Source organism: Athene noctua, chromosome 22, assembly GCF_965140245.1.
Source record: "Athene noctua chromosome 22, bAthNoc1.hap1.1, whole genome shotgun sequence".
NCBI classification, from domain to species: domain Eukaryota; kingdom Metazoa; phylum Chordata; class Aves; order Strigiformes; family Strigidae; genus Athene; species Athene noctua.
This window is the reverse complement of record NC_134058.1, coordinates 4,149,148-4,174,701: the sequence shown is the minus strand read 5'-3', so window position 1 is coordinate 4,174,701 and position 25,554 is coordinate 4,149,148. Positions and strand designations below refer to the sequence as shown.

Genomic DNA, 25,554 nt, shown 5'->3' with positions numbered 1-25,554 from the left:
GCTGATGAGTCCCTGGGCAGCCACTGAGACCTGGTAACTGCTCGAAGGTACCATAATGGCCATAAAATGATTTTTAGTATCTGATCAGTGCCGTTCTCTTTAGCCTGTGAAGTCACAGCAGAGAGTGAATTGCAATTATTTTGAAGTGGAAATTTGCACACCCTCCCTCCCCTCCCCCTTTAATTGTTGTGATAAATTGCAACTTCAGAAAAATATAGAGAGCTTTGGCGTGTTAAAGCTCATGCTGATATCAAGTCCTAGCTTTTCAGCATGACAGAAGTCTGGTGCAAATACTGCCCTCCTTGCTTTTCCTTCCCTTCCCCTCACTCTTTTCTTCTCTTCTCCCTACTGCCCTTTTGCACTGTGTTAGCTGGAGTTACTGAGATGGCTTTAGACCGAGGGTAAGCTCTGTGCACATTCTCTGCACACACTGGAGCAGAAAAGAGGGGGTAGGGGTGGAAATGCACCTAGTATGCAAAAAATATTTAAGGGTGGGAGATGCACGATTTATATCGCGCGTTCCTCCAGGGAACAGACAGTGAGAAACCTCTTTGCAAAGGGCGGTGTGAGTGGATCTCTGCTCCTGTGTAGGGGAGCCCCCAGGGGCGAGCGAAAGCATTTGCTGTTTGTCACATAGGGGCTGTTGGCCCCTCACACCATAGCCATTTGCCTTGGGCAGGTGGATCTCTGAGAGTCCCCAACAATATCCACACTCAGGAGATTCTCCTGGGTCTGAGTCTGGGTGTTTGGACTCGCTACAGAGCTTGTTGCAGCTTGATCCTCGTTTTGTACTTGGGATACTCAGAGGTGTAGGAGCATTCACCTTGTTGCTGCCCACAGGGGTGTTTTTCTTCTTCACATCTCTCTCAAGAAGAAAGTCCACGTCTTTTTCCTTGTATACACACAGTTTCCCATTTTAAGCCAGTTTGGCCCACTGCTCTTCTCTCCCTTGGATGTCTGCTGTTCACAGACAGCTGTGTTCTTGGCTCGGACATGCATCAGAAGGGGAAAGCTAATGTGCCTCCTTGGGGTGATGCCTTCCAGATGGATTTAGCTAATTATCACAACGATTAGGGCTCCCCTTAATGACCACAACTGGAATTTATTGACAGAGGTAAACAAGAAGTTTTTGTTTTGTATTTGTGGAAAGTTCTTAATTTGTTTAATTCAAAAAACATGGGCTCTTCTATCACTTCGTCTTCCTCCATTCTCCCCTGCAGAGAGCCTGACTGGCTTTCCCAGGATGTTTTCATTTTGCCAGGTTTATTTGGAAAGTTGGAGTTGACGTTTCAGGGAAGCTGTTACTAGTTAAATGTTACCCTGCGCTAACTCGACCTGTTTCACACACCTTTCTTCCTTTTGTTCCAGTCCTTGCTAAAGATATTTTTCTTTTGTATGACTTGTCCTACTGAAGGAAGTATGCCTGCATATCTGTACAAAGAATGTGCGTGAAACTGTGCTTCATTTCCCCCTCGCTGTGGTTCCCCTCCCAGTTTCATGATTTTGTTTGCTAAAATTTTAAATTCTGTGGGGCGGTGACATTACAGTCTCCCTGGGTTTCCAGTGTACATCTTCCACTGTAAGTGCTCATGTGATGATGCTCTTGTGGTCAATCACAGCTCAAACTAAACACCCCAAGTGCTAGAAACATGTCTGAGAGCTAAAAACTCAACACACTCCAGCTTAGGCTGCACTAGGTATATATCTTCTTGTGGATCAGGCACAAAGGGTGCAGGGACAGAGCAATCTGTAATATATTCTTACTCCTTGCAGAAGATAGGAGGTTGGGACCAGGGTCATGTTGTGCTGGGTTCTGTATACAAATACACATGCAGTGAAAAAGCAGCTTTTGCCTTCTGGGAGTTTTCCTCCTGTTTATTTGTGTCTTGTCAGAAGTGAATTGTTGAGGGAAGTACATTGCCAGGACCACCTAGGGAAAGTCTGCACAAGGCAGGACCTGCTGGATTCATCTGAACTTGCAAATGAATAGTGAAAAGTAGCCTCAGTAATTCAAGTTGAAATTAATGTGGACTGTTGTGAGAGACAAACCCGCTGCTGGCTGGCCTGGGCAGTTTTCTCCTTGCAGTCAAAAGCGTTCTGGATTATCTGGATCACATCTTCCCTGGGCTACTGGCAAAGGTTTAATTTAACTTGTTCTGCTATGCTAATGTGCAACATTTGGTAGGAAATATTCTGGAAAGCGAGATTGGTGCCTAATTCTGCTGCCCTCTTTCCTATTGGCGTGGATGAGATGCAAGCTGGGAATGAAGAGGTGGGGAGAGGCTGGAAGTGCGTGGCTTCAATATTAGAACTGGAGAACTAGATATAGATATGCCTCTGCTGAAAAGTCTTTTGCAAAAGGAACATAGCCTTTGCCCACCCAACACACCAGCCTGAAGCCGGTGATGACTAACAGCATTGCCTTCACAGGGAAGCCATTTGAGAGGACCTGCTTGGTTCTGGGTTGCCTAACCAAATTCTTGTTTTCTTCTCTTTTCCTCCTGCCCTTTCCCCTTCCAACTAATTCCATCCTATGCCAGAACCGGGGTCGCCTGGCAGAGAAGAGGACAATCCCCTTACCTCCAACCAGGATCCCGAAGAAAGAGCTGACCTCAATTTTCTCACATAGCGACGACAGCGAAGAGAGTGATAAGAGCAATGGTCAACACCATGAAGTAAAGCAGGAGGAGGATCTCCATATCAGTATCATGAAAAGAAGGTACGTTCCTGCCAGGGAATGCTGCACTGCAAGAGCAAAACCGGGGAAGACTGGGTAGCAGGTGACCAGCCTTTGTGGGCCAGTACTGCCCAGGCTGCCCGGTGGAGTCACCTCCAGGGCCTGAAATTAAAGTGCAAATGTCACATTAGAGCTCAGAAAGAGTAGCTGGGTCCTCTTTTCTACTTACTCACTCCTGTTTGGGGTGAGGAAGGCTCTATGGGGCCTTGCACCATGGGCCTTGTGTTTGCACTGAAGGCCTCTGTATTTGCAGACTCTTAAGTTGTATTTCACCCTTTGTCCAGTGTTCTGTGTCTTTGTGCCTGCTGGGGCCAACGAACAGTATGACTAAAAAGTCATCTGTGGGCCTTTTACGTAGCTGTCTGAAAATATGCAGAGGTGTATGGGTCCACAGTCCTGCCTTTTGCTTTCAGTTGTCCCTCAATCCTGGTGTCATATAAACGGGATGAGTTAATGTCGGGGAACAAAGTTTAGGAAGGAGGCAGCAGCAGCGGTTGTGGTTACATGTTCTTGATTACAAGTGTCAAAGAGCATAGCTGTGCCTCACTCATCGGTGGTCTAAAAGTAGAAGTAGTGGAGCTGCAGTAGGCAAAGAGTCACTCGGATACTGAGACCTCAGTACTTACATATTTTGATGGTGTCTTTCTCAGTACCATACACATCATCCTGCAATCAGGCCGGGTTAAAGGAAGAGGAGAAAGGATTGTCTTGAGTTACATCCTGGTAACTGTCACTTTGTATGTCCCATGTATGGTTTCAGTGCCCATACTACTGAGCTGCAAAATTTTGGGTTCTCTCATCCCTCTGAAAAAATACGATGTTTAGAAGACCTGTAACTACAGGAAAATAAATACCTAAAGGCACTGTGTCTCAGCCTCCCATGCATATCATTGCAACTCATCTTGATTGTCATCTTCCTCTGATGCATAAAATCACTCAGATTCTAAGACAAGCCCTATAAAAACAGAGGAGTGGAAACCGAAGGCATGTAATTGCTTTTCTTATGTTTTATGTGTTCCTTGCTCCTGAGTAGATAAGCTATTCCCCCCCTTGCCTTCCAACAGATGCTGGTACATCCAGCAGCTGCGAGCTTGAAAGTAGGGAGACAAAACAGTAACCAGCTCTTCTCATAAAACCCGCCTGTAATTAAAGTCTGGGTTTATCATTGCAGCTGTCCAACAGCCATGTTCAAGGGTTATCGCTTGGAAATGAAAAGGTGTCTGGGGAATGCGTCTGCACTGTGCGTGTGCACAGGAGCCACAGAGGAGAGGGAACCCTCTTAATCAGTTTTGGTAAACTGCCCTTCTTCTCCTGCCCCCTTTAATTATGCTTTTAATTCTGCAAAATTATAGTGCTAGATTGCCTCATTAGGAGGGAGAACATGATAACTATATAATTGATATGCTCGGCCCCCCAAATATAAAGTGCTCTTATCTTAAATCTTTAATTACTGTAATTGCTTTGCCTTGTTTATTAGGAAATGAAGAAAAAAAATAATAGTTATTAGCCAGTGGTCCCCCAGTTTACCATTTCTGTGCTTCTCAGTACTTCTCAATCAGTTTGTCTGAAGGTCTCTTGTTTAAGCTTTGTCTTGATTTCTTAGAGGAGTGCATGGTTCTTACCAGGTAGGTTAGACTCTCATTGCTTTTGTACAGTTGTTCTCCTTTTCATTTTCCTGGGAGCTCTGACACAGTGTGTGAGGGAAAAACTAGAATAGCTGGGGCAAACAGGGGCCAGGCAGCCCTTGTGATGAGTGCAGCAATAACAGAAAAAAGAGCATGTAAGCCAGTGCTTGGCGCCCCGGCAGGGAACATCTACCGCTCAAATCCCTCAGCATTTCCAGGCATTTTGTCCCTTGCAAATTGGTCCCCCAGCCCTCCTGTCCCGAAGAGGGGGAGGACTGGCCATTTCCACCTGCTCGAGAGCGGTGAATGGACGCGACCTGGCCCTGCTCTTGCCCGGTGCTGCTGCAGGGAGCAGGCTCTGGCTCCGTTCCGGGTGTCATTAGCAGCCCAGGGACTGGGGTGGAAGGTGTGATGGGGCTGGCTCCAGAGACAGCAGCAGCAGCAGCAAGGCTAGACAGCTCGCAGACATGACAGCTGGGGCCCGGCAGAGACAGTGCCCCATCTGCTTTCTGTTTTTAATTCACCTGTTGTATCCTCCCCGGTTGGTGGTGGATTGGGCTGAGGTTTTATGGTCTCCCACTGAGAGGGAGAAATAGGTTAAACTGTGATAGTAGGAAAACAAGGTCAGGGCCTGAGCAAACCTGTGTTTTCCTCTTGTACCCCTGGATGGCCCTCGTGCACACCTTCCTACACTTACTATTATAAACACTTGCATTATTTCTTTGAACACTGTTGCCTTTTTTCTCCTGTTCCCAGTTTCCTTTGTACTGTCCATTTCCTTCCATTGTTGGCATTGTTGCTTTCTGCTACTTTGAGGTCTGGGTATTGGTGAAGAAGAGACTCTGGGGATTAGAATAGGAGTCAGAAGCTTAGTTTCATGACTAGTCCTTCACCCTAGCCTTTGACAGTGATTTCCTCTGTAATTGTAGGCAATTGCCCATGGTGATGGCCTTCAGAGGAGGTCTGAGGCAGAGAAAACCAGAAAACCCACCTCATTATGTTCTTGCAGTCCTGGAGAGGAGCAGAGACCTGTAGCTACCACTGAAGTCAGTGCATTTCCCTGCATGCCAACTCATCTCACAACCAGGTCTTTGCAAAACTGTGTCACTTCGCTGCCGTGCGCATATGTAATGAAGTTAAGGAAACCAAGCCTCACACTGAAGTGAGCTTGGCTCATCTGCTTTGAAATCCAGGTGACCCAAGCTTAAAGGTGAATGTTTTCATCTTGTAGTGAGACCCCTTGAGTCCTCTTTAGCCTTCTTTGCAGGGCGTGCTAAGTAGCCTTTGTGTGATGCCTCTTGTCTGGAAGACAGAGGGTTTAAAATCTTGTCTCACGTAACCGGAGGCATCTGCTGAGCTTGATACCGTAGCTTGATACCCAGACTGTAAGCACTCAGCTCTGAAGATTATTGGGACAGCACTGCAGAGGAAAATCCTTTTTCTTTTGATCAGATTTCAGGTTCCTGAAAATCTTGCTCTTTTACAACATTGCCTACATGCAACAGTGGCGTTGCCGTAATTACTCTGCTTTGGTTAAGTTGTACTGACTCCTGGTGAGAGTGCTTGTCTGGCTATCAAAATAGTTTTTTCCTGAAAAGAGTATCAGTGTAGGGCATTTCTGTACCAATACACCCATGTCACCTGGATGGTTATTTTAGTCATAATAATACTGGCATAGCTGAACTGGTACAAGAACTATGTAGACCAGACTTCAGTTGGAAACTTTGGCTTCCTGAAGCCTTTTTCCTTCTTGCAGACTATTAACTAAGCTGCCTCCCCCCCCAGCAAGCTAAACCTAGTTATGCCAGACTTTTTTTTTTTTGTTACCATGCTCTGGTTTATCCTAGACACAAAGTAAGCAATGCAGAGGAAGTTTGAAACTACAAATTCCATTGCTCTGCAATAGTTTGGGGAGCATTAACTTCCTTACACTGCCTGGGAGATTCCAAGTGACATTGGTAAATGCATTACCCCAGGAACAGCCTGTGAGCTTCTTCATACTGAGGTTCAAACTGCATTTAAGGATCTCTATTATGCTATCCCAAGAATCTCCAAAGCAGCGGAAAGCCAGTGTAGCCAGAGTAAGGTTCAGCTTTCACGGTGAGATCCTCACTTGCTGTTGGATTTAAGCCCAGCATTGTCTTGTGGATACATGAATTTAATTTCTGTCTTAAAGGCTGCCCTTTTTCTTTAGTATGGGAGGCAAGGAAAGAGAGGAAATGTAATGATAGCACCTGAGATTGAGCAGGGGAGGTTAGGAACTGCTCACACACAGCTTTGTCTTAAGTCCCCAGCAAAATGTGGTGGCATGGCTAATAACAAGAGGCAGTGATACTTAAGCACCTGTTTAAAATGGTGAAAGTTTTTGACCTGACCTGTCTCTGAAGGAGCCCTTGTGGCATATCAGTGGATGTGTACACTGGACTGAGTAATGAGCAGGATAGGTGCAAATGGACATGTATGGTGAAAATGCCTGTGAAATTCTTGTATTAAAAGAAGAGGATTGGGAGCAAAGGTAGGAGCAGATTGTACAATGAGAGCACACAGCGGGCTGGGTTCCTTGCCAAATATTGCTGTGAAATAAAAGCCATTTTTAGGAGAAACAACAAAAGTTGTCCTATAACAGGGTGTCTGTGCAACGAGAAACAGATTTCTGGAGAACCTCATACTACCCTTAACGCCTTCCTCCTTTTTTCATGTCAGTGCCCCCCACGCCCCCAAACCTTCTCTAGCTGTGTCAGCGTTATGGCCTTGGTATCTAGCACCTGGCATGGGGTTAATGTTATTTCAAACCAGAGGAGAGCATTTGAAATGAAGGTGCTTACTCAAGGAGTGGTGGAACACTGTCTCCTTGCTCTGATTCCCACATGAACATGGATAGAGTCCAGAGAGGGGCAAGTTGCTCTCTCCTGTCCCCCAACATCCCTCACCTCGCAGACCAGCTTTACAGCATTCTCCTCGCTCAGCATCCATTTTCTAATAGCAAAATTACTGACCTCCACTAAGCCTTAATGGTAGTGGCTGTCAGCCTTTCCACTGCCTGCCTTTCTAAGTGGAAAGCTATTTCTTATATCCCATAAGGCTGCTGCTCTTTGACTCCCTAATTGATTGAAGATCAAACCCAAGCATCCCCCCATTATATTTGTCACATGCACCTGCTTGTAATTCAGAGCCATGAGGTTCCAGTGCCTTCTCGGCTGATGTGCAATGTACACAACACTGCCTTTACCTTCTTTCTCTTGCTCGGCCTCTTCCTGCGATGCTCCCAGATTTTCCACCCTGGTGCTGCCCTGGGATGAGAGCTGTGTGATGTCCTGGTGGAGCTCAGTTTCGTGGCAGGATATATACAACACTGCTTTTCGCCTGCCGCCAAAGCCAGAGTATGTCTGGGGTCCAGGCTAAGCTGACAAGGCTCTTCCAGGCAGCACACGACTGAAGAGAGACTAGAGACATGACAGAGCAGGGCTCTGGGCTCCAGCTGTGAATCAGGCTCTTACATTAGATTCGACAGCCCTTCTTCTAATTGCCAGGACTCAAGAGAAGGAGGGAGGCAGGGCCCCTCTTGTGGCTGGAGACGTATTTTGCTGCTTTATGACACTTTTTTCACAGCTCCCACTGGTTATTTTCTGTCAGTCCCCTCTTCTTTCCTCTGCAAGCTCTCCTTTCTCCTTTCTCTTTCCTTCCTCCTTCCCCCTTTTTCTCTGAACAATGCGCCACTTAATAACAGTCACCGTATTCAATAAATATATTAAAGGTCCCTCTGGGAAGCAAAGGCTGCACTTGGTCTAGAGTGCCAGGAAGCATGTCATTGACCTAATGAGGACATATATTTGAGGAGGGAGAGAGAGAGAGAGAGAGAGAGAAAATGGCTACTTACTTCTCAGGGATGCTGCAGGATAAAATATAATAAACAGCAAGAAATCCCTTCTTGCTCAGGAAGGAGATATGAGACCAGAAAGAAAGGTGAAGTGTGAGAATGAAAGGAAATGAAATCTTGACTCACAAGTGCTCTTGGCTGCTCTCTGTATCTCCTTATATCTAACCCTGGCAACTTCAATTCCATGGTGGAGAATAGCCCAGATGCCCAAAGTCCAAGTCTCAGTCTTGCTGCAGTTTTAAGGTCATTCTTCCAGCCATCATGTATGAGGTTTCCTGAAAGAGCCTGCCCCTGTTCGTTGCCTGCACAAGCTTCTTAATGTTGGCTGCCTGAAAATAGCGTGGCATGGATATAGGGAGCCTGTGGGAGCAGTGATGTATGGGGAGAAGAGAAGAGCTAACTCTGACCAGTCACCCAAGCAGCCTGCAGGGTGGCATCTGCAAAATCTCTTCCCCACGGGCCTCACCCTGTGCCTCAGGGCTCTGTGTGTCCATGCAGGATGGTCGTACCTGGGCCTGACCGGGCACTCTGAGTTCCCAGTGACCGTGGTGGCGCTGGGCTCTGCCACTTGAACAGGAGTCCTTAACTCCCCTCTGGCCAGCACTGTTCCTTCAGTGCCGTCTTCTAAACCAGAGGCTGGGGGGAACCTTGTCAGTGTTTTCTCTGTGGCCTTGCCTGTGCTAGAAAATGGAAAGGTACAAACTCCATCCAAAGGAAGTGTTGGTCTTATAATTAAATGGGAGCAGAAAGGGACAGTTGTGGGTAAGAGATGGGGCTGTGATGGGTTCTCCTTCTGGCAGGGTGACCTGTTCCTGTAGCTGGATGCTGCCCGGTATTCCCCACACTTCTGTGGCACGTGTACCAGTTACTGCAGCACGCACCTGGGCCAGCAGAGCCAGCCAAAGGCAGCAGCAGAACACAAGCTGGCCACGGCGCAGAGGCTCAGCTGCAGAATGAGGTTGTTACTGCCCCTGGAGTGACGAGACGATGGGGAGATGCCTGACTCACTCCGCTGGCCTCTTCCACGGCTGCCACTCTGGTGTTGAAAGCTTGCAGGGACTGCTAGGGTGAAAAAGAAATGACAGGGAAGGAAAGAAACAACTTAAAAATTAAAAACTATCCCAGCTGCTCTCCATTATTTTGCCAGCTCTGTCACTTTCTTTTCTGGGCTGGATTCTCATTCCAGTCCAGGCTCCAGAGATGTCTTGAATAGCAGCAGTCCTTCCTGTTAATTTTTTTTGGATTCACATACATATATAAGCAACTTCATCCTTTACACAAACCGAAACCTGCCATTCTAATCCCTCCGTGCTGAAGTGCCTTGATACAGCAGTTTGTTACCCCCCCAACCCCCCCGATTGTGTACCCCCCTGACTGCCCTCCCTGCTCGTTTCTGTTGCTATGGGGCTCATCTGCTCATTTTTATTGAACCCTTTCAAACCGATCACACTGTGTCCGCAACCTTGGGTGGGTGAGGAGGTGGGAGAGATAGTGGCAGCTCTAAGAACCTTGGCTTGCCATGGTTTTTATGTTTTCCCCCCTCCTTTCTGTTATTAATTTGTAAGGGAGTGGCTTCTGCTCACCACCCTTTATACAACCCAAGGACGGGTTTGTGTAGCTGATAGTTTGCAAATTATTAGTAATTTGATTTCAACTGGATGAATAACCCGTTAAAGCAAGACGTACATTAGCCTCGGAAATCTAATTGGTGATAACGGCATAGAGATGTGGAATGAGTGCTTGGTTCTGCTCCCCATTGCCCCCTCCCTCTCCCCCCCCAAAAAGATAATTAGAATTTAATTTCATTCTCACCTATTCATTTGTCTAAATATGGGTGTTTAATTATCCATCGCGGCAGATAGATGTTTCTGCCTCTATATGGATCCGAGCTATTCCTTCGGTATGAGGTTTTCCCTCCCTCCTACTTATAACTCTCCGATGCAGCGTTCTTATACTTTGAAGTTTAGCTGTGCTAAGTCTCATTATGAGCCATGCCTTCGCCCGACACTCAGGATCACTATCTGCAGTCTGCCCATGTCAGCAGCTGCAACAGACCATGAGAAGTTACATTTTATGGAAGGCTGAGAGTTTAATTTAGAGACTGAACCCAAGTGTTGAGCCGGGAACCTGGGCAAGCTCCTGCTCTGCTCTCAGTTCCCTTTGCTGCCTGAGCAGATCATGTCACCCTCCAGCCTTGTGCCCTCTTGCAGTGCCACGGCTGGGCGGTACCTGCCTACCTGCTTCCTTGGCATTTGGGTGGGATGCGGGCGCTCCCTTTATGTCCCAGGATTTGAGCCAGAGAGCTGGAAGCGATGGCAGCTCCCGGTGTGGATGGGAGCTTTGGAGTGGGGTGTATTAGCTGCACGGAGAAAAGGAACGTTGCAGCCCTGCTTTGAGCGTCCAGTGTGGAAACCACTTTTTACCTGCCAGGTGGTGTTATAATAGGTGGATGTCTACTACATGTTGTGAGCTCCAAAGCTGAGCATCTATGGAAAGGAGAGGCACGTACCTGAGTTTTGGGGTGAGACCGAAAGGTTAGGCAGAACAGGGTGCTCTGTTGCTGTGCGTCTTTGTGTGCCCCCTACGTAGGCTCTGCGAGGGCCCTGTGGAGCACACACGGGGGTGTAGTGGGAGCACATGTAGGGTCCCAAGTGGACTGTGGGCCACTGTTGGGCTCTGAAGGAGCTCGGAGGAACTGCTTGGAGGAAGTGTGTGTTGCCTGCAGAGAGGGGCCATGGGGCGGGTTACCATAACCACAGGTTTTCTGAATTGTAATTTTTTTATCAGGAAAGGGACCATGGAGTTTTCATCAGACAAACACAGCATTTAATCTAGATATAACTCGGGGCCAAACCCTTCCAGTTTTTTTGAGGGAACTGAAGAATGTTCTGTGGACAAAGAAATGGGAGATGCACAAGGTTCCTTTTCAGACTTGCCGTTTGATTTCCAGCTGGTCCCACAGAGTTCATTGCTGTGCAGTATTTGGAGCTCTCCCCACTTCCACTGTGCAGCTGCCAGGATCTGATTTGCACAGTGCAAGGTGCTGAGCTGGAATTAAAGGGGGTTTATGAAGATTTTGTGCATGTAGGAAATCTTGTATTCCAGGGAGCGGTGTGAAATCAGGCTTACCACCCTCCAATTCCACTCTCTTGTGAGCAGGCCAGAGCCTCCTGGGTCTGTTAGGGCCATAAGAGCTTGGGCTGGCTTCAGTTTGCTTTGAACTCGGGATTCAGATCAGTTTACCTGGAAAGTCCAAATGTGTCCCAGAGTTTGACCAAGCTTCAGTTCATGGAAATTTTACTCAGCTCCCCAGTTTGGCCTGTCCTCTCCAGAAAGCTTTCAAATGTTGTCTGAATTTTAGCTTTGAAGAACAACTGTTATTGCTATAAGCTCGATAGCTGGGAAGTACCAAATCCATTTCTATTTGCAAATAAAATGTCAGGAATATGGAAAGCGGGGATAGGTTTTCTAAACTGTTACATATGAGGAAGAAGAAGAATATGAAAAAGTGGGTGCATGTGGAACTGCTAAGTACAGTTCTGAGCACAGCTTTATCGGTGGAAGTTAATATCTACTAAAGTCTAACAATCCCCTAAAAGAACTACTCAGAGAGCAACCAGGCTCCCTTTCTGAGCCAGTCTTGCCGGAAGAGCAATTCACATTAGTAAAACTTGCAGCAGCATCATGTCTTGGATGTGAAATTATTTCCGTGCTAAGAGTTGTTTTCAGCTGATTTCTGAACTAGGCTGAAGCAGGGGCACCCATTCAGGAAAGCACTTAAACAGACACTCAAGCCTGAGTTAAGTCCCATTGACTTCACTGGTCATGCTTAAGTGTTTTCTGGCTCAATTCAAAGCACATTCAGATCGTAAGAAAGGCTCTCTTTTACTTCAGCAGGTTTTAGATTAGGCTTTTTCTGCAGTCGGATCGTTTTCAGCTACACGCTGTTGCTTTTTCTAGTTGAGGGCCGAGGCAGGAGTGCTATAGGGTACACAAAATACACCAAAGTGCATTTGGCCTCTGCTACTTGTGATATTTGCAGCCACTTCTGTTTAATGCTTTGGGGAACCTACATCTGCAGGAGCTGATTTATACGCACAGCTAGGAACCAGCATGTTCCCTGGCAGATGCTGAGAGATGTGGGAGTGGGTTTGTGCAAGGATAGGGGCTTGCTTGCCAGTTTGGTCTCAAATGGCTGGGGTTCCCATCAATCATGGTGACACCGAGGAGCAGTGGTGGTTACAGACCTCCTCTGCGTGGCGGGGGAGATCGGTGCTCCCTGGTATTGAGTGGAGTCACCACACCACAGAAGGTCAAGCATCTGCCTTAGCCCTCTGGGTTGGTGTAGAGTCTGTCTAATAGCAAGGGGAAAAAAAAAAAAAACCCAACAAGAAAAACAACCCCCTTGGCCGCTCTGTCTTAATTTAGGATATTGTTCATCTAGAATCTGCTGTTCCTGCTTGTCAGCAGCAGAGTGACAGAATATGTGAAATTAATTTCCGAGGTGGGAAATTGCTAATAATTTATTTACAGCTGGGGTGGGTGCGGAGGAGGGAATACAGTACAGACATATTTGGGTTTTCTTCATAAAATGTCAATGCTTAGCTCTTTCTGCTTCCTCTGAATGTGTCCTATTAGTCGAGACAACACCCTGCAGTCCCTACATCTATTAAGGAGACTGCATGCAGCAAGGAGAAGGTCTCTCACCGCTGTGTAGCTCGCCTGCAGGTCTCCCTGACAGCGGCGAGTCCTGCTGGGGGCACTCAGCACTGCCCTGTGTGTGCAGGGGGGCTCCTCACAGCACCCCCCAGCTCAGGAGGAGAGGAGGCAGTAGCTGTGGGTGAGAGCTAGGGCGAGGGACTCAGAGAGGACCATGGGTGGGTTGTCATGATGGAGCATTTCTTTTTTTAAGCAGCAAGAGATGCAGTGTTCAGCATGTGCCATTGACCTCTCTGTTTGTTTGTTAACAGGATACACACCCATTGGGATTTAAACATCTCCTTCCGAGAGACCTCTTGCAGGTACCATTTTGGGGCACCCTCTTTGTATGGTAGGCTAAGAGTTTATGATATGTTACTGGCATATGGATGCTCTTAGATGTAAATGAACATTTCTAACTGTCAGTGCTGTGGGTTCTTTTCTTCTTCTTTTGTTCTTCTTTCTCCCCTTGCCACATACCCTTTCTATTGGTTTTTTATTTTGGGTAAAGTTGTTGGGGGGGGGGTAAACAGTCTCTTTTATGTTGGAAGAAAGAATGGATTAGTCTGGTAAAGAAAGCCCATTATTGGTTTTGATATTTTTCCTCTGGTCCCTTTTTTTGAAGAATGCAAGGTTGGGGTGGCCCAGATCTGTTTCCTGACATGAGAGACCTGTGAATCTGCATCTCATTTGCAAAAGCAATTTTTTGCACAAAATGCTCATTGAAGGCCAAACTGACTGATGCTCCTGAACTGCTCAGGAGTTGCAGTGTTGTGCTTTGCCAACTTGAAGCAGTGCTACCTTAAAGGGTGGGCCTGTGGCTGCATGTGACACCAATCACTGGACGACAGATGCTGTAGATAATATGATGACTCTGAGACACCCTGGTTTTGCAAAAACTTCAGCATGTAGGCATCCTACTGCAGTGCTGAAGTATGAAATGTTGGAGCCAAGAGGACTCTGCATTTTGCAACATGAAGTATGAATGAGTTGAATCACAGCTGCAAAAATGCAGTGCAAAAGTATTTACAAGTCAGCTTGGGAAAAAATTGACATTCAAAAAATGACAAGTGTTTTACAAAGCATAAATAAAAGAAATGACATAGAAGTCTGAATTATGAGAAGGACTGCCAAACCAGTCTGGTATATTGGTTTTGAAGTCTGGTTTCCTACAGTATCAGATGCCCTAAGAAGGTGGAAATTCATAAATTGAAGATATCCAGTTACAAACATGAATATTTCTTTGTGACCTCTGGGTCAGTTGATACCCTGAGCATACTGCATTTTCTTTATGAGTTGCCAGTAGTCATAAACTTTTCTAATCCTTTAAAATTATAGCTGCAGAAATTTGCCTCTGCACTAAAGAAAAAGAATTTTGAAATTTCTCTTTTATACTGAACTACCACACCAGAGTGAAATAGTTGAGCCTGGCGGGTACAGCTTGTTTTCTAGAACAAGAATAATTAATCTGTGCAGCTGTGAAATGTCTTGGGGAACACAGAACAGAGGGAGGTAGATGGGGTGCAGAGCAGTCTGGAATCTGGTTCTGTATGTGCTTTGTACGTATGTGGATACTGTAGAAATCAGAATCTGGTCCATTGGATCTGCTTGCAAATAACAGCCCACTAATAACTTTTTTGGTTTGCTAAAAGGAGTTTCTGATGCTTTGTGTAAACTTCCTGTTCAGTTAGAGATTTAAAAACAGTAGGAAAATATTATTACTACTTCTGTTACTACTAGTGGAAGTGCCTACTGCATGCTGGACACTTCACAAACATTTAAGAAACCATTCATACTCTGTAGAGATCAGATTGTCTGGACAAGGGAGTGCAAATAATTTGATCTGATGACTTTTGTGACAAGACTTAATGTGTATAAGACCTGAGTGCAGCAAACGTAGTGTTTTCTTCAGAGAAGAGTGTAAGAGCTTTAGGAAGACATACCCATCGGAATCGTGGCTGATGTGGACATTTCTGTTACATCCACAAGCCTCAGAATGTTTTGCAAATGTAAGCATCAGTGACAGGAGCCGAGAGGGTTTGAAATGACTTCCATCTCCATCACATGCCCTTCAACCGCAGTGTGAACAAGTTGTGTCCCTGTTCTGTGTGTTCCCCCAAAAACCAGTGGCTCAAGGGTGAAAATAGGCAGCAGAAGACTGAAGGACAAATAGTCTCTGTCATTTTAACCCTTTCACATGTTCCCACTCCCTTCCCCCTACCTGAGGACAGTTTGGATTGTTCTGTTGGCAACACGGTGCGTGAACGTTACAGCCTAAACTGTGCACCCGGAGAGACAAATCCGTCGATATTTTTATTGAGCACTGGAGTATGAATTAAGGCTGGCATCCCCAGGAGGCTCAGGGAGGCAGTGGGGAGCGAAGGGTGGGAAACCTGGACTGATTCATGCTCCATTAGGGAACGGGTGAGGGCAGAGGAATTCACCGGTATTTAAGTAAGCACAGACTTTGGCCCTGAAGCACAAAACCCCATAATTCCTAAAATTTACAGCGTTAAGAACACAAACCCCCACCCTGGTCAGTAAGCACCTAGAAGCCGGTCTAGAAGGCACATCTCACCCAGCACTCATATAAAAACCAGTTGAAATTGAAGTTTTTTGTATGGCAGCCTTTAGAATAAAAACCCTGGTTTGTTGCTATCAGCTTTTGGGACTCTAAAATACAAAAGAATGGAATTTCTTCCAGGCAGACCCTCTCATGCTAAGTTTCAGCCTAAAGCAGAGTTTTATGGCTGAGTTATAAACTCCTAAAAGGCAGAGATTTGTAACAGAAGTGCTGACACAAGCCTGAATTAAGAGCCACGTGAACAACAGTTCTGCACAATGGCAACTAAGGGTGCAAACATCTTTGGAAATTAGAATCCCTATCTTAAAAAAATATATTCTGAACTTGCAATGCATAGAATAAAATAATGGTCTGGTTTTTATGTCAGCAAGTACACTTTTTGGGCTTCCTCAGCGTAACTGTTCCCTCCAGTTTGACTCTCTCCTGGCAGAAACATCAGTAGTTTCCACCTGGGAACAGAAGTTTTTCTTTTGCCGATTAAACGGTTAGTCCAACTATTAAAAATTGTGCCCATCCAGCTAGTTCAGAAGAAAAAAACATGTGTTATGCTATGTGCCAAAGAAAGTAATTCGTGTGTTTATGTGTTGGTACAGAAAAAAGTTGTATGTGTTTAAGTGACCTAAATTGCCACGCAGTTTTGCAAAACATCAGGCACATCTAAAATACATCGTGGGGTGGCAAAAAAGGTTTAGCTGACCTTTGTTCTCAGTGACCTGCACAATTCAGCACATGGGAGTTACACGGGTCACCCCAAACCCGTGCTGGGAAATCATTATGATGCACCACACCTGCATGAATACACACAGTCACCATGCTGCTTTCAATCAAGCAGGTCTGAGACCTGCCATCTTAATTTACCTGCCTCTTTGTCACGTTTGTCTTTGATCTTCCTTTCCAAGTTTTCAGAGGGTACCTGGATTCATTGGATTTAGCCATCTTAGAATCGCTGTCTGCATTGCCCTAGATAAAAAGACATTTAATTGGGTACAAATCATTCTATATGCAGAGAACCAAAAGCTTGAGATAGGGAAATTGTCCTGAAAGGGGAGATTAGGATCTCTCCGTGTCTTGCCAGGTGCTTTGCTCCCTTCTCTTTTAAGCTTTGAAGTTAATACAGGTTTGAGTTTTTGTTTACAGCTAGTCTTCCTTTAAAATTGCCTTTTTAAGGTAGAACTCCCTTGTATGGACATACCATTCCTGGAATAATTTGCTGAAATGTGTTAAAGTTGTTCAGTAAATAATGCACTTCTCCTTTTATTTCAAGACAAGCCTGTGAAATCTTGAAACAGTAAACACAAGGTTAAGCCCGGTCTCTGCCACAAGATGCCTACTCTCCGCTCCCATTGATTTCAGTGGGAGTCACAGTTGCTCAGCACCACAGGCAGAAATACCTCTCTGAGGTTGAGGCATCTCATGAAAATAAATTGTGGAATAAAACAGAGTTCCGGAGAGGAAAAGGATTTTCCTTCTATTTGTTGCCACTTGATGTCTTGAGGGAACTGCAGGCAGGTGAGTGAGAAATAGATAAGAGGCCACGCGTGTTAATACCATGCAGTGATGCAGCTCAGGGTGGAATAAACATTTCGCCCACCTGAGAATTTCAAGACCCTGTCAGTGCGATTAAGCCATCCATGTTCCCAAGGAAGCCAAGAGTTGTTTACTGTTGCCCTTGTTAAAGATGACCTGACTGGTAGGAAGGAAGATGGTGTGTAATTTGGTTAAAGCTACGTGCAAAGACAAGGAGCATAGCAGAGGATTGAGGGAGGCATCTCGATGTTCAGCCACGTGCTTTAGCAAACTCTGAGTGTCCGAGGCAGCGTTTCTGTCTTCGAGGTCCTGTGCCTGTGCAGGCATAAAACAGGGACAAAGAAAGGAGGCAGGTGCGTGCAAAAGAGGCTCTTCACTGCTGTATGAACAAAAAGCCACTTGAGGGGAGACTCCGAGCTTACTGGGCCTACGAGGGGATAATTTTATCCAGGTATGTACCACATGAAGTCTGCATAAGGAGATGGAAGGAAAACAAAAGCATCATTTGCCTAGAGCAAATAAAATGCATTTAACAACCACAGTTTAAACAAAGATTACAGTGGTGTGTAACCAGCCTTTCTGGATGGGCATGAACCATATTAGAATGTATTTTAGACAGACAGACATTTGGCCAAGAGCCTGTGTGTATGTGTATGTTTAAAACTGACTATAACATACTTCGTGGGCATTTCCACATTGATTTAGGCCTGGCATAAACCCTTACTCAGTCAGAACTGAGTTTAAACACCAGTGCTTCAACTAGATTGTTACATGTACGTGTTTGGTCTATGTGGTACGACTGCACAGTTTTTAGAAAACTGTATTTAAGGAGGAATGAAACAGGTTAGTCAAGAAGGAAAAGGACATTAAACAAATCAGGCCAAGTGGAAGAAGCAGATGAAAACCAATGGGAAATGTGACAGGAGAAGCAGACTAAAGGGAAATTCACTGATGTAGCTCATTCCTTTGGAAGGATACACAGGGAGAGAAAAGGAAAGCAGGAGAGGAGAATTGAAAAGTAGATGGTTCTGACCATGTCAAGGCTGGTCCTGACTCAGCAGAAAGTGTTGCTGTGTGATGCAGGTAACGTTATCGAGTGCCAGAGCATCCTGCTGCTCTGCCCTTTAAGGATTGATATAGGATGGCTTCTGGGCTGTCTGTTTATTTTTTTATTTAGTTTTCCTAGTAAGCTTTTGCCTTTTAATCTAGGGGATCTGAAATGGGTACTAAAAGGTCACAAGAAGTTTTCAGCAGCTGGAAGCTAGATGTGACCCCTTAACACCCTGCAGTCTTTAGCATCTGCTCCTAAAAGAGCTGGTATTTGTCAGATAAGCGCCTTGAAGTTACAGCAGAAAAACCAGACAGTGGCAGAGGGAAAAGAGTGCCTTCAAATGGGGACCTGCCTTCACCCTTCCGTGTCAGTCACTGATTTCTGCCTCGACACCAATGGACAGCAGGGCTGAAGCAGTAGCCCCACTTGAAAAAGCTGACGGTGAGCTGAACTAAAGAGAATGAGTCAGATTTTGCCCATCTGATTTAAATCAGGGCAGAGAAGACTGATGAGATACCAACGGTATGTAGACCTGCAGAGCTGTTTCCATAACTCTTGATGACTTTGGAGGACAAGCTGGCTCTTGACTGTATGCTATAGAAAGCTTCAAAAGATCCCAGTGAAATACCACGGAATATATTAACCGTGACTTCTGGACTGGAATGAGGAGGACACTTAATTAACATGAGGCTGAATTTGGCCCTTCCAGATTATTTCTGCTGTGGCTTTGGGACGTAGACTGCTTAAGGAAATGTTTTAATCCTCATCTTGGTGGAATATACAAAGAGCTCTCACCTTTGTAACTGTTAAAGCTGTGAACCAGGACGTGCTTCCTGAAGGCAAAGCCAATAAATACAAGGAAGCCCTTGGCTAGTGTCACAGTTGTTGGCAGTCAAGGCATGGCTATGTGGAGACAATATGTTGGAAGGAAAAGACTTTCCAGAAGGGTGAACTCAGTTTGTTCATCAAACAGTGACATACCTGTTTGATTTTAGACAATAGCTGCCTCACAAGTAAATGGATGTGTTCTTTTGTTTAACTGGAAGAAGAGAAATAAAGTAAATCCACATAGCTGCTAGACGTTAACAAGAACATTCTGTGTCAGAGTGAGAGAATTTGGGAAGGTTAAGCCAAGGTGCTAAGCCTCCAGTTCTGTAGAAAAAAAAAAAAAAAGAGCAACCTTTGTTTTGCTTGTGTTTGATCACCCACAAAGCACTCATGTGAAGTCTGAAAGTGTAGATATTGAGATAAAATGGGAGGAGCTGCTACCTATGGGCCGGATGTTCCATCAACTGCTTTTTGGGGACTCCAAATGGCAATAGGACAGATTTCTGGCTCTATGCAATAGCATATATGGTTTCCTTTTATTTGTGGATCTAAACCCTGCAAAAGACTGGTACTGGCAGGAAAGCAGACATTCTTGATGCCATCTTGCTAGAAGGCACTGGTGAAATTCAGTTCTAGAAGTTGGTGTATTTCTGGACTCCACAGAGGCTGCTAGCAGGACATACCCCAAGGCCATGTGAGTGCATTAAGCCTGAGATTTTCAAGGAGTCATTCTCCCCCTCTGCTCCACTCTGTGAGATCCCCCTGCAGGGCTGGGTCCAGCTCTGGGGGCACCAACAGCAGAAGGACACGGACCTGCTCGAGTGGGGCCAGAGGAGGCCACGGAGATGCTCGGGGGGCTGGAGCACCCCCTGTGAGGTCAGGCTGAGAGAGTTGGGGGGTTCAGCTGGAGAAGAGAAGGCTCCGGGGAGACCTTAGAGCGGCCCCCCAGGGCTGAAAGGGGCTGTGGGAAAGGGGGGAGGGACTCTGGATCAGAGGGGTAGGGATAGGATGAGGGGCAACGGTTTTAAAATGAAAGAGAGGAGATTTAGATTAGATATGATGAAGAAATTCTTCCCTGTGAGGGTGGTAAGACTCAGGTTGCCCAGAGAAGCTGTGGCTGCCCCCTCCCTGGAAGGGTTCAAGGCCAGGTTGGACGGGGCTTTGGGCAACCTGGGCTAGTGGAAGGTGTCCCTGACTGTGGCAGTGGGTTAGGACTAGATTACTAGAGTAACTTCTGCTTCTCCCTTTCCTGTAAGGGTAAGGCCAAACAAGACCTTATCTATGGCTTTGCTTGTGCAGATTCTGGAATGAACATATTTGTAGGGAAGATTGGATGGAAGAGGGAGGTGAAAATTAGCACCTATTGGTTTGCTGAAAGTTATTCTTTAATCGGAAATAATTACTTTGTCAGCAGTACTTTTTGCTCTTACATTCATTCCCAGAAAGCTTCACTTGGCTATAGGGATGGGTAACGGAGTGGAGACCATTTAGGTATTAGCAGAGATTCAATGGTAAAGGTGAATTAGGTAGCTGATAAACTAGTTCTATTTTAAAGCTAGAAGAATACAATTATATTTCAAATAACATGAGAAAAGCTGTTATATATCTGCAAGAAAAGAGGGAATGTTTATTCAAGAGTAATGCTCTTCATATTTATCCCTAGTGTATTGTCGTCTCTAGGGTATCTATCATGGGAGGGGGGGTATAATGGACCTTTTTTAGGGCAGCTGGAAGCATTCTGGATAAACTGAGCATGTGAAGGCATCTTAAGACCTTGGTATATATACTGTTGAGAGATACATAAGCTTGGTTGCAGCTTTGGGGAAGCAGTCTTGATACATTTCAGCGGTTGAAAGGAGAATCATACCCTTCTGCTTTTAGATTGTATGTTGGGTCAAAACTTCAAGGGCATGTTTCAGGAATGGGAGGTTTCTGACCTCCCCTTTCACAGCCTACTATGAAACTGAAAGGATTCAAATATAAGTCTGTCTTGTCCTTAATACATTGGATATGTGAGTGATTCCTGTAGATCATCAGTTCCCACTGTTCATTGTCTAAACTTACACCCTATCACCCATTTAAAATCGCTCATCTGGGTATTTTAATATTTCATCAGTTCAGAGCAGGCGGCTTAATGAATTGAGAAAATGAGAAGAATTTGGGATATTTAAAGAGACCTTATATCCATTAGGCACACCAGCTGCGTGTCAGCGACACATTCTTTTTATTGGCTGAGCAAAACATTTCTATTTGTCTGTTACTGAGGAACATTGGAACGCAGCATCTAGACAAGTCCAAAACTTCAGGGAACACTCTACATGTCAGCAGGACAAGCTCATTGATTCTGGTGCAAATCAGACGTGCCAAAAAACTTGTCAGGAAAAAAATCAGGACCTCCAGGCTCCCTGGTGCTGCAGGCAGAGGAATTGTTTGGCCCTTCCTTGAACTTGCATGCATGCAGCAGGAGCAGCTGTTTAGCTTAGAGGGTGAGGCTGGGTGTGACTTGGATTCTGACAAGTAAGAGAGTTTCAGAAGTATTTTTTAAGGGACAAGTTTGGATATCCAGCGTGGGAGACCTAGAAACTTGGGGAAATCTGAGGTAAGCAGGGATGAATAGGTTGGTGTTAATGACAAACTGGGGAACTGAGAGAAGGGTATATAAATTTGCATGAGAACACATTAAAGCCCCTGGGAAATGATGGAAAGGAAAATGAAGAGACACTGAAGTTCTAGGATGAGGGAGGGATCCAATGTGAGCTGCAGGAGTCCCTGAAGCAGAGAGTACTGGAGGTTGACTTGCAAGGTCTGTATAGTGAGGAGGCAGGGGAAGAGCAGAATGGAGGCAGTTTTAGGTATTCATGAAATGCTCTTGACTCAGAATAAGGGGGTGTCACCCCCCCACCCTCCAACTGCATTCCTGCTTGCTGTGGTTGCCTTCATTATTCTCTTAGTGAAACTATTTTTTTTGTATTAGTGGCCAAGGGGAGCTGCAGCCTATGCTTGGGGAAGGGGAGGGGGTGATCAATAGCATGGGCTTGATGGATGTTCAAAGGAAAAATCTACGGACACTTGTCGTGGTTGTGGCAGATGAGCTGATGAAGATGGACCATTACGAAAACCCTTCTGAACTCTGGTGAATTTGTGTTGGGTTGCTGCCCAGCAAGTGTGTGCATAGAACGTAGAAGTCAAAGATGTTTTCCAGGGACTGGTCATGTGTGTACATGGATACACATCTGCACTAAGAAAAAATGGAAGGTGGGAGAAAAAAGAGTCTGTAAGTAACCTTCAATCTGCTTGCGAGCTTGGGGCACTGGGTCCCTTGTCCTTATGAGAGGAAAATAGCACAAGGTCTTCACGTTTTCTGCCTCAGAAGAGAGCCGGGGCAGTAAGGCTGGCTGAAGGAGTGGGACACTGCTGTGAAGAGCAGAGCAAGCATCACAGGGGGATGGTGCTTCCCAGGAGCTGCACCTTGCAGTGATGGTCGTGCACGGTGCTTACACCATCTTCTGTAATCCTCTACTTTTACAAGTCTGGGTGAGGTGTCTCATCTGGGGGGCCGGTGTATCCTGCTGGCCATGGAGGAGTAGTAAAGTGAATGACTGTGTTTAAGGTTTTCCCTACCTTGTTTGGATTCAGGCTCTCATTTCTAATGCTTTGTGCCCTTCTCCTTTTCTCAGAAGTCACTGTGCTCCTTTATCCTGCTGCACAGCGAGCTTTTTGACTCCCAAGATTACAGCTGTGGTGGAAATGCAGGATTCAAGGTCCATTAGGCCTGGCTGATAGTAAAATCTCTAGCATGGGCATCCCCCTTGCCAAACACTTCTGTGGCACCTGAGTGGATGGGCACATGTCAAATCCGACTATCAGAGTAAGGTGCCAGTAATGATAGACTGGGTTAGCTCTTCATCTCAGTGCTTTATCTCTTCCCCATCTCCAGTCCAGCATCAGTGTAGTGTAGTTCCATCTTATTTTTATTTATGGGCTTGCAGAGAGCCGAATGACAAAGCAGGATTACAATAAAAACATCTTTATACTTATTTCCACCTAATTTTGGAGTTGCCAGCTCTACTGATCATTTTTATGAACTGTCATGAACATTAATGAAATTTTATGAGCATTTTGCTTGGGATGTTGCAGGATGATTTTTTTTTTTTTTTTTCAAGATAAATCTGCAGGGAGAATTGGGGCTGTATTGCCCATGGTTGGGGTTGGGATTTTCAGGCCTCTCATCTCCCTCCAGTTGGGAAAACTTGTTTACCTCTCCCTCTTTCCTCTTTGCCCTTCCCTCGCCTTTCCCCTTTCCTTCCATTTTTGCCTGTGTCTGATGGGTGGAGATACCCAAGAGACAGAAGTGGGGTGCTGGGAAGTTGCTGTCTGTCAAGACTAATGTCTAAGAAGGACAGAGTGACTGAAAAAGTATTTTTTATCAATGATAAAGTTTTAAAAGGCAATCGAAAGACTGAGCAATATAACCAAGGAGTTATATAAATACAAGCCAAGAAGTGAGAGGCAGCTGTGCCCTAAGCTTTGCCTGCTGGAAATCATGCTTCTGTCTTCTGCCTAGAGCACAGAATTGTCCCGGGGTACAGCTTACTCCTGTGGCAGTGGAGGTAGGTGGGAGCCTTTCCATGAGCTTCAGAGGCCCCGAGCTGGGTTCCTGAATAGCAGGGCCAGTTTGCACTTGGTTGAGCATGTGAAAGTGGTGCCGAACACGTTGCTGGCTACAAATGTCAGTCACCAGGTAGATGCGGGGCCTAGGTTTTTGCGGGAAATAGAGAAGTTAGAGATGAACTCGGGGAAATAAGAAGAGGGAGCCAGAAAGGGCATGACAAGGGAGCTCACCTCCCGGCAGTTTGTCACGTTGCGGTTCGCAGAGTGGCAGGTCAGAGGAGCTGAGGCTGCCCAGCTTATACCAGAGAGGTCCTGGAGCATGAGGAGTTCAGGGGAGGTTCACACTGGACATTAGGAAAAAAATTTTCACAGAAAGAGTGGTCAGAGAGTGGAATAGGCTGCCCAGGGAGGGGGGGAGTCCCCATCCCTGGGGGTGTTTAAGGGTCGTTGGGATGAGCTGTGGGGGGATGTGGGGTAGGGGAGAACTTTGTAGAGTCGGGCTGAGGGTTGGACTCGATGATCTCAAGGGTCATTTCCAACCTGAATGATTCTGTGATTCTGTGAGTGGGATGAGGAGAGGCAGTAAAGGCACGGAGAGGTCTGGGGGAAGGAGGCAGCCCCTCTGCTTCTCAGAACTGCACATACATATGCTCGCATGCATCCCGCTTCTTTGCCTGGGGCTGTATCTGCCCGTCTGTGGTGGAAAAGTGACACAGGCTGTCAGGTGGTCATGCTGCCTATTGTTTAACAGTGAAACAAACTCTGCTGCTCTCCCTTGCAGCCCCCCCTGTCCCCATCCACTTCTTTCGTAGTCACCTGATCAGAGCCTTCAAATCCTTGACCCAAATCCTCCTGTGCCCAGCTTTAGGTCTTATCCTGCTCTGGCTGTTCTGTCCACCGACGACCTGAGAGGAAAGGTATTGGCTGTGTGCTGTGTGATTAGGGAGATGCTGCTGGATGTTTTGAGCTGTGTGCAAGGTGATAAGCAGGAGCGAGGGAGGAGGGGAAGAGCCCTTGATCGGTCTGAGCTGCGAGCTTTCCCTGATCCACATCCCTTCTCTGTTTCTGCTGACTCAGTGACCCTAGTTTTACTGCCTGGGAGTGTCAGAGGCAGTGAGTGACCTTGCCTGTCTGCTCAAGGACCTCTGGCACTCAAAGGCCATGCCAGGGCAAACCAAGACATGCTGAGGAGAAAGTTATTTTGCAGAATTTCTTATCCCAAGATGACTTTCTGCTCTGCCGGACTGGAAGATGGTTAATCCTGCACTGATTTGGTGCTGCACATGTGGTGGGGAGTCAGAGCGGTCATCCTGTGAAATGTGCTTTTTTTCATCTGGGTAGGAAGGTTTACATACTAGTAAGGAAGAAGCTGAGAGGATTCATCAGCTCTGGGGAATAAACAGATTATTTTGCTCCCAGAGCACTCGATTCAGTGTGGTGGTGGTTCTGAGATGGAGGGTCGCTATTTGCTTCCTGCGGACAGAAACACAGGTCACACATTTTTTTCACTCTGAGCTGCCACTATTAACTGAGAGGACGATAGGGTGATTTTCTGACAGGTTCTGTGCAGGAGGTCAGACAAGGTAGATATAACGGTCCCTTCTGGGGCTTAAAATCAATGAATCTGTGATTAAATGGCCCACAGAGGCTGGACATTGCAGGTTAAGGGAAAAAGAGTGATACTGGTGGCATTTTATGTGGGAGCTGCAGTCAGGTATTTTTCTGGCGACAGCACAATGGGCAGCAATCCCCAGGTCACGGCTGTCTCTCGAGGTCCTTTTAACGAGCTCCACATTTACCTGTGTGTAGCAGGGAGACAGAAGGTGGGGTTTTTTTGCAGGCCTGGGCTGAAGTGCATATGTTTCTTTGGAAATCGGTTATTAGTTTTGTTTTGGGTTTAAAAAAATGCTAACTAAACAATATGAGAGCCTTTGAGTGGTTATTTTACACCAGTCTTGACATTACATAGTTGTGCTGTTACATAAGGTTGTTTCTCAGAGCTGTAATGATGCAACA

General features: G+C 46.0%; 1 protein-coding gene across 6 annotated transcripts in view; it reads left to right on the top strand.

The window, feature by feature from the left end:
- The window catches only part of SAMD11 (sterile alpha motif domain containing 11), a 127,543-nt gene that overhangs the window by 35,773 nt on the left and 66,216 nt on the right, over positions 1-25,554 (top strand). For 5 of the 6 annotated variants that reach the window (XM_074924572.1, XM_074924574.1, XM_074924576.1 and 2 more), the window contains exons 3-4: positions 2,541-2,719; positions 13,210-13,260. In XM_074924572.1, the coding sequence (XP_074780673.1) occupies positions 2,541-2,719; positions 13,210-13,260 (230 nt within the window). The remainder of the gene's footprint in view (positions 1-2,540; positions 2,720-13,209; positions 13,261-25,554) is intronic. The other variant, XM_074924573.1, reaches the window with a different exon arrangement.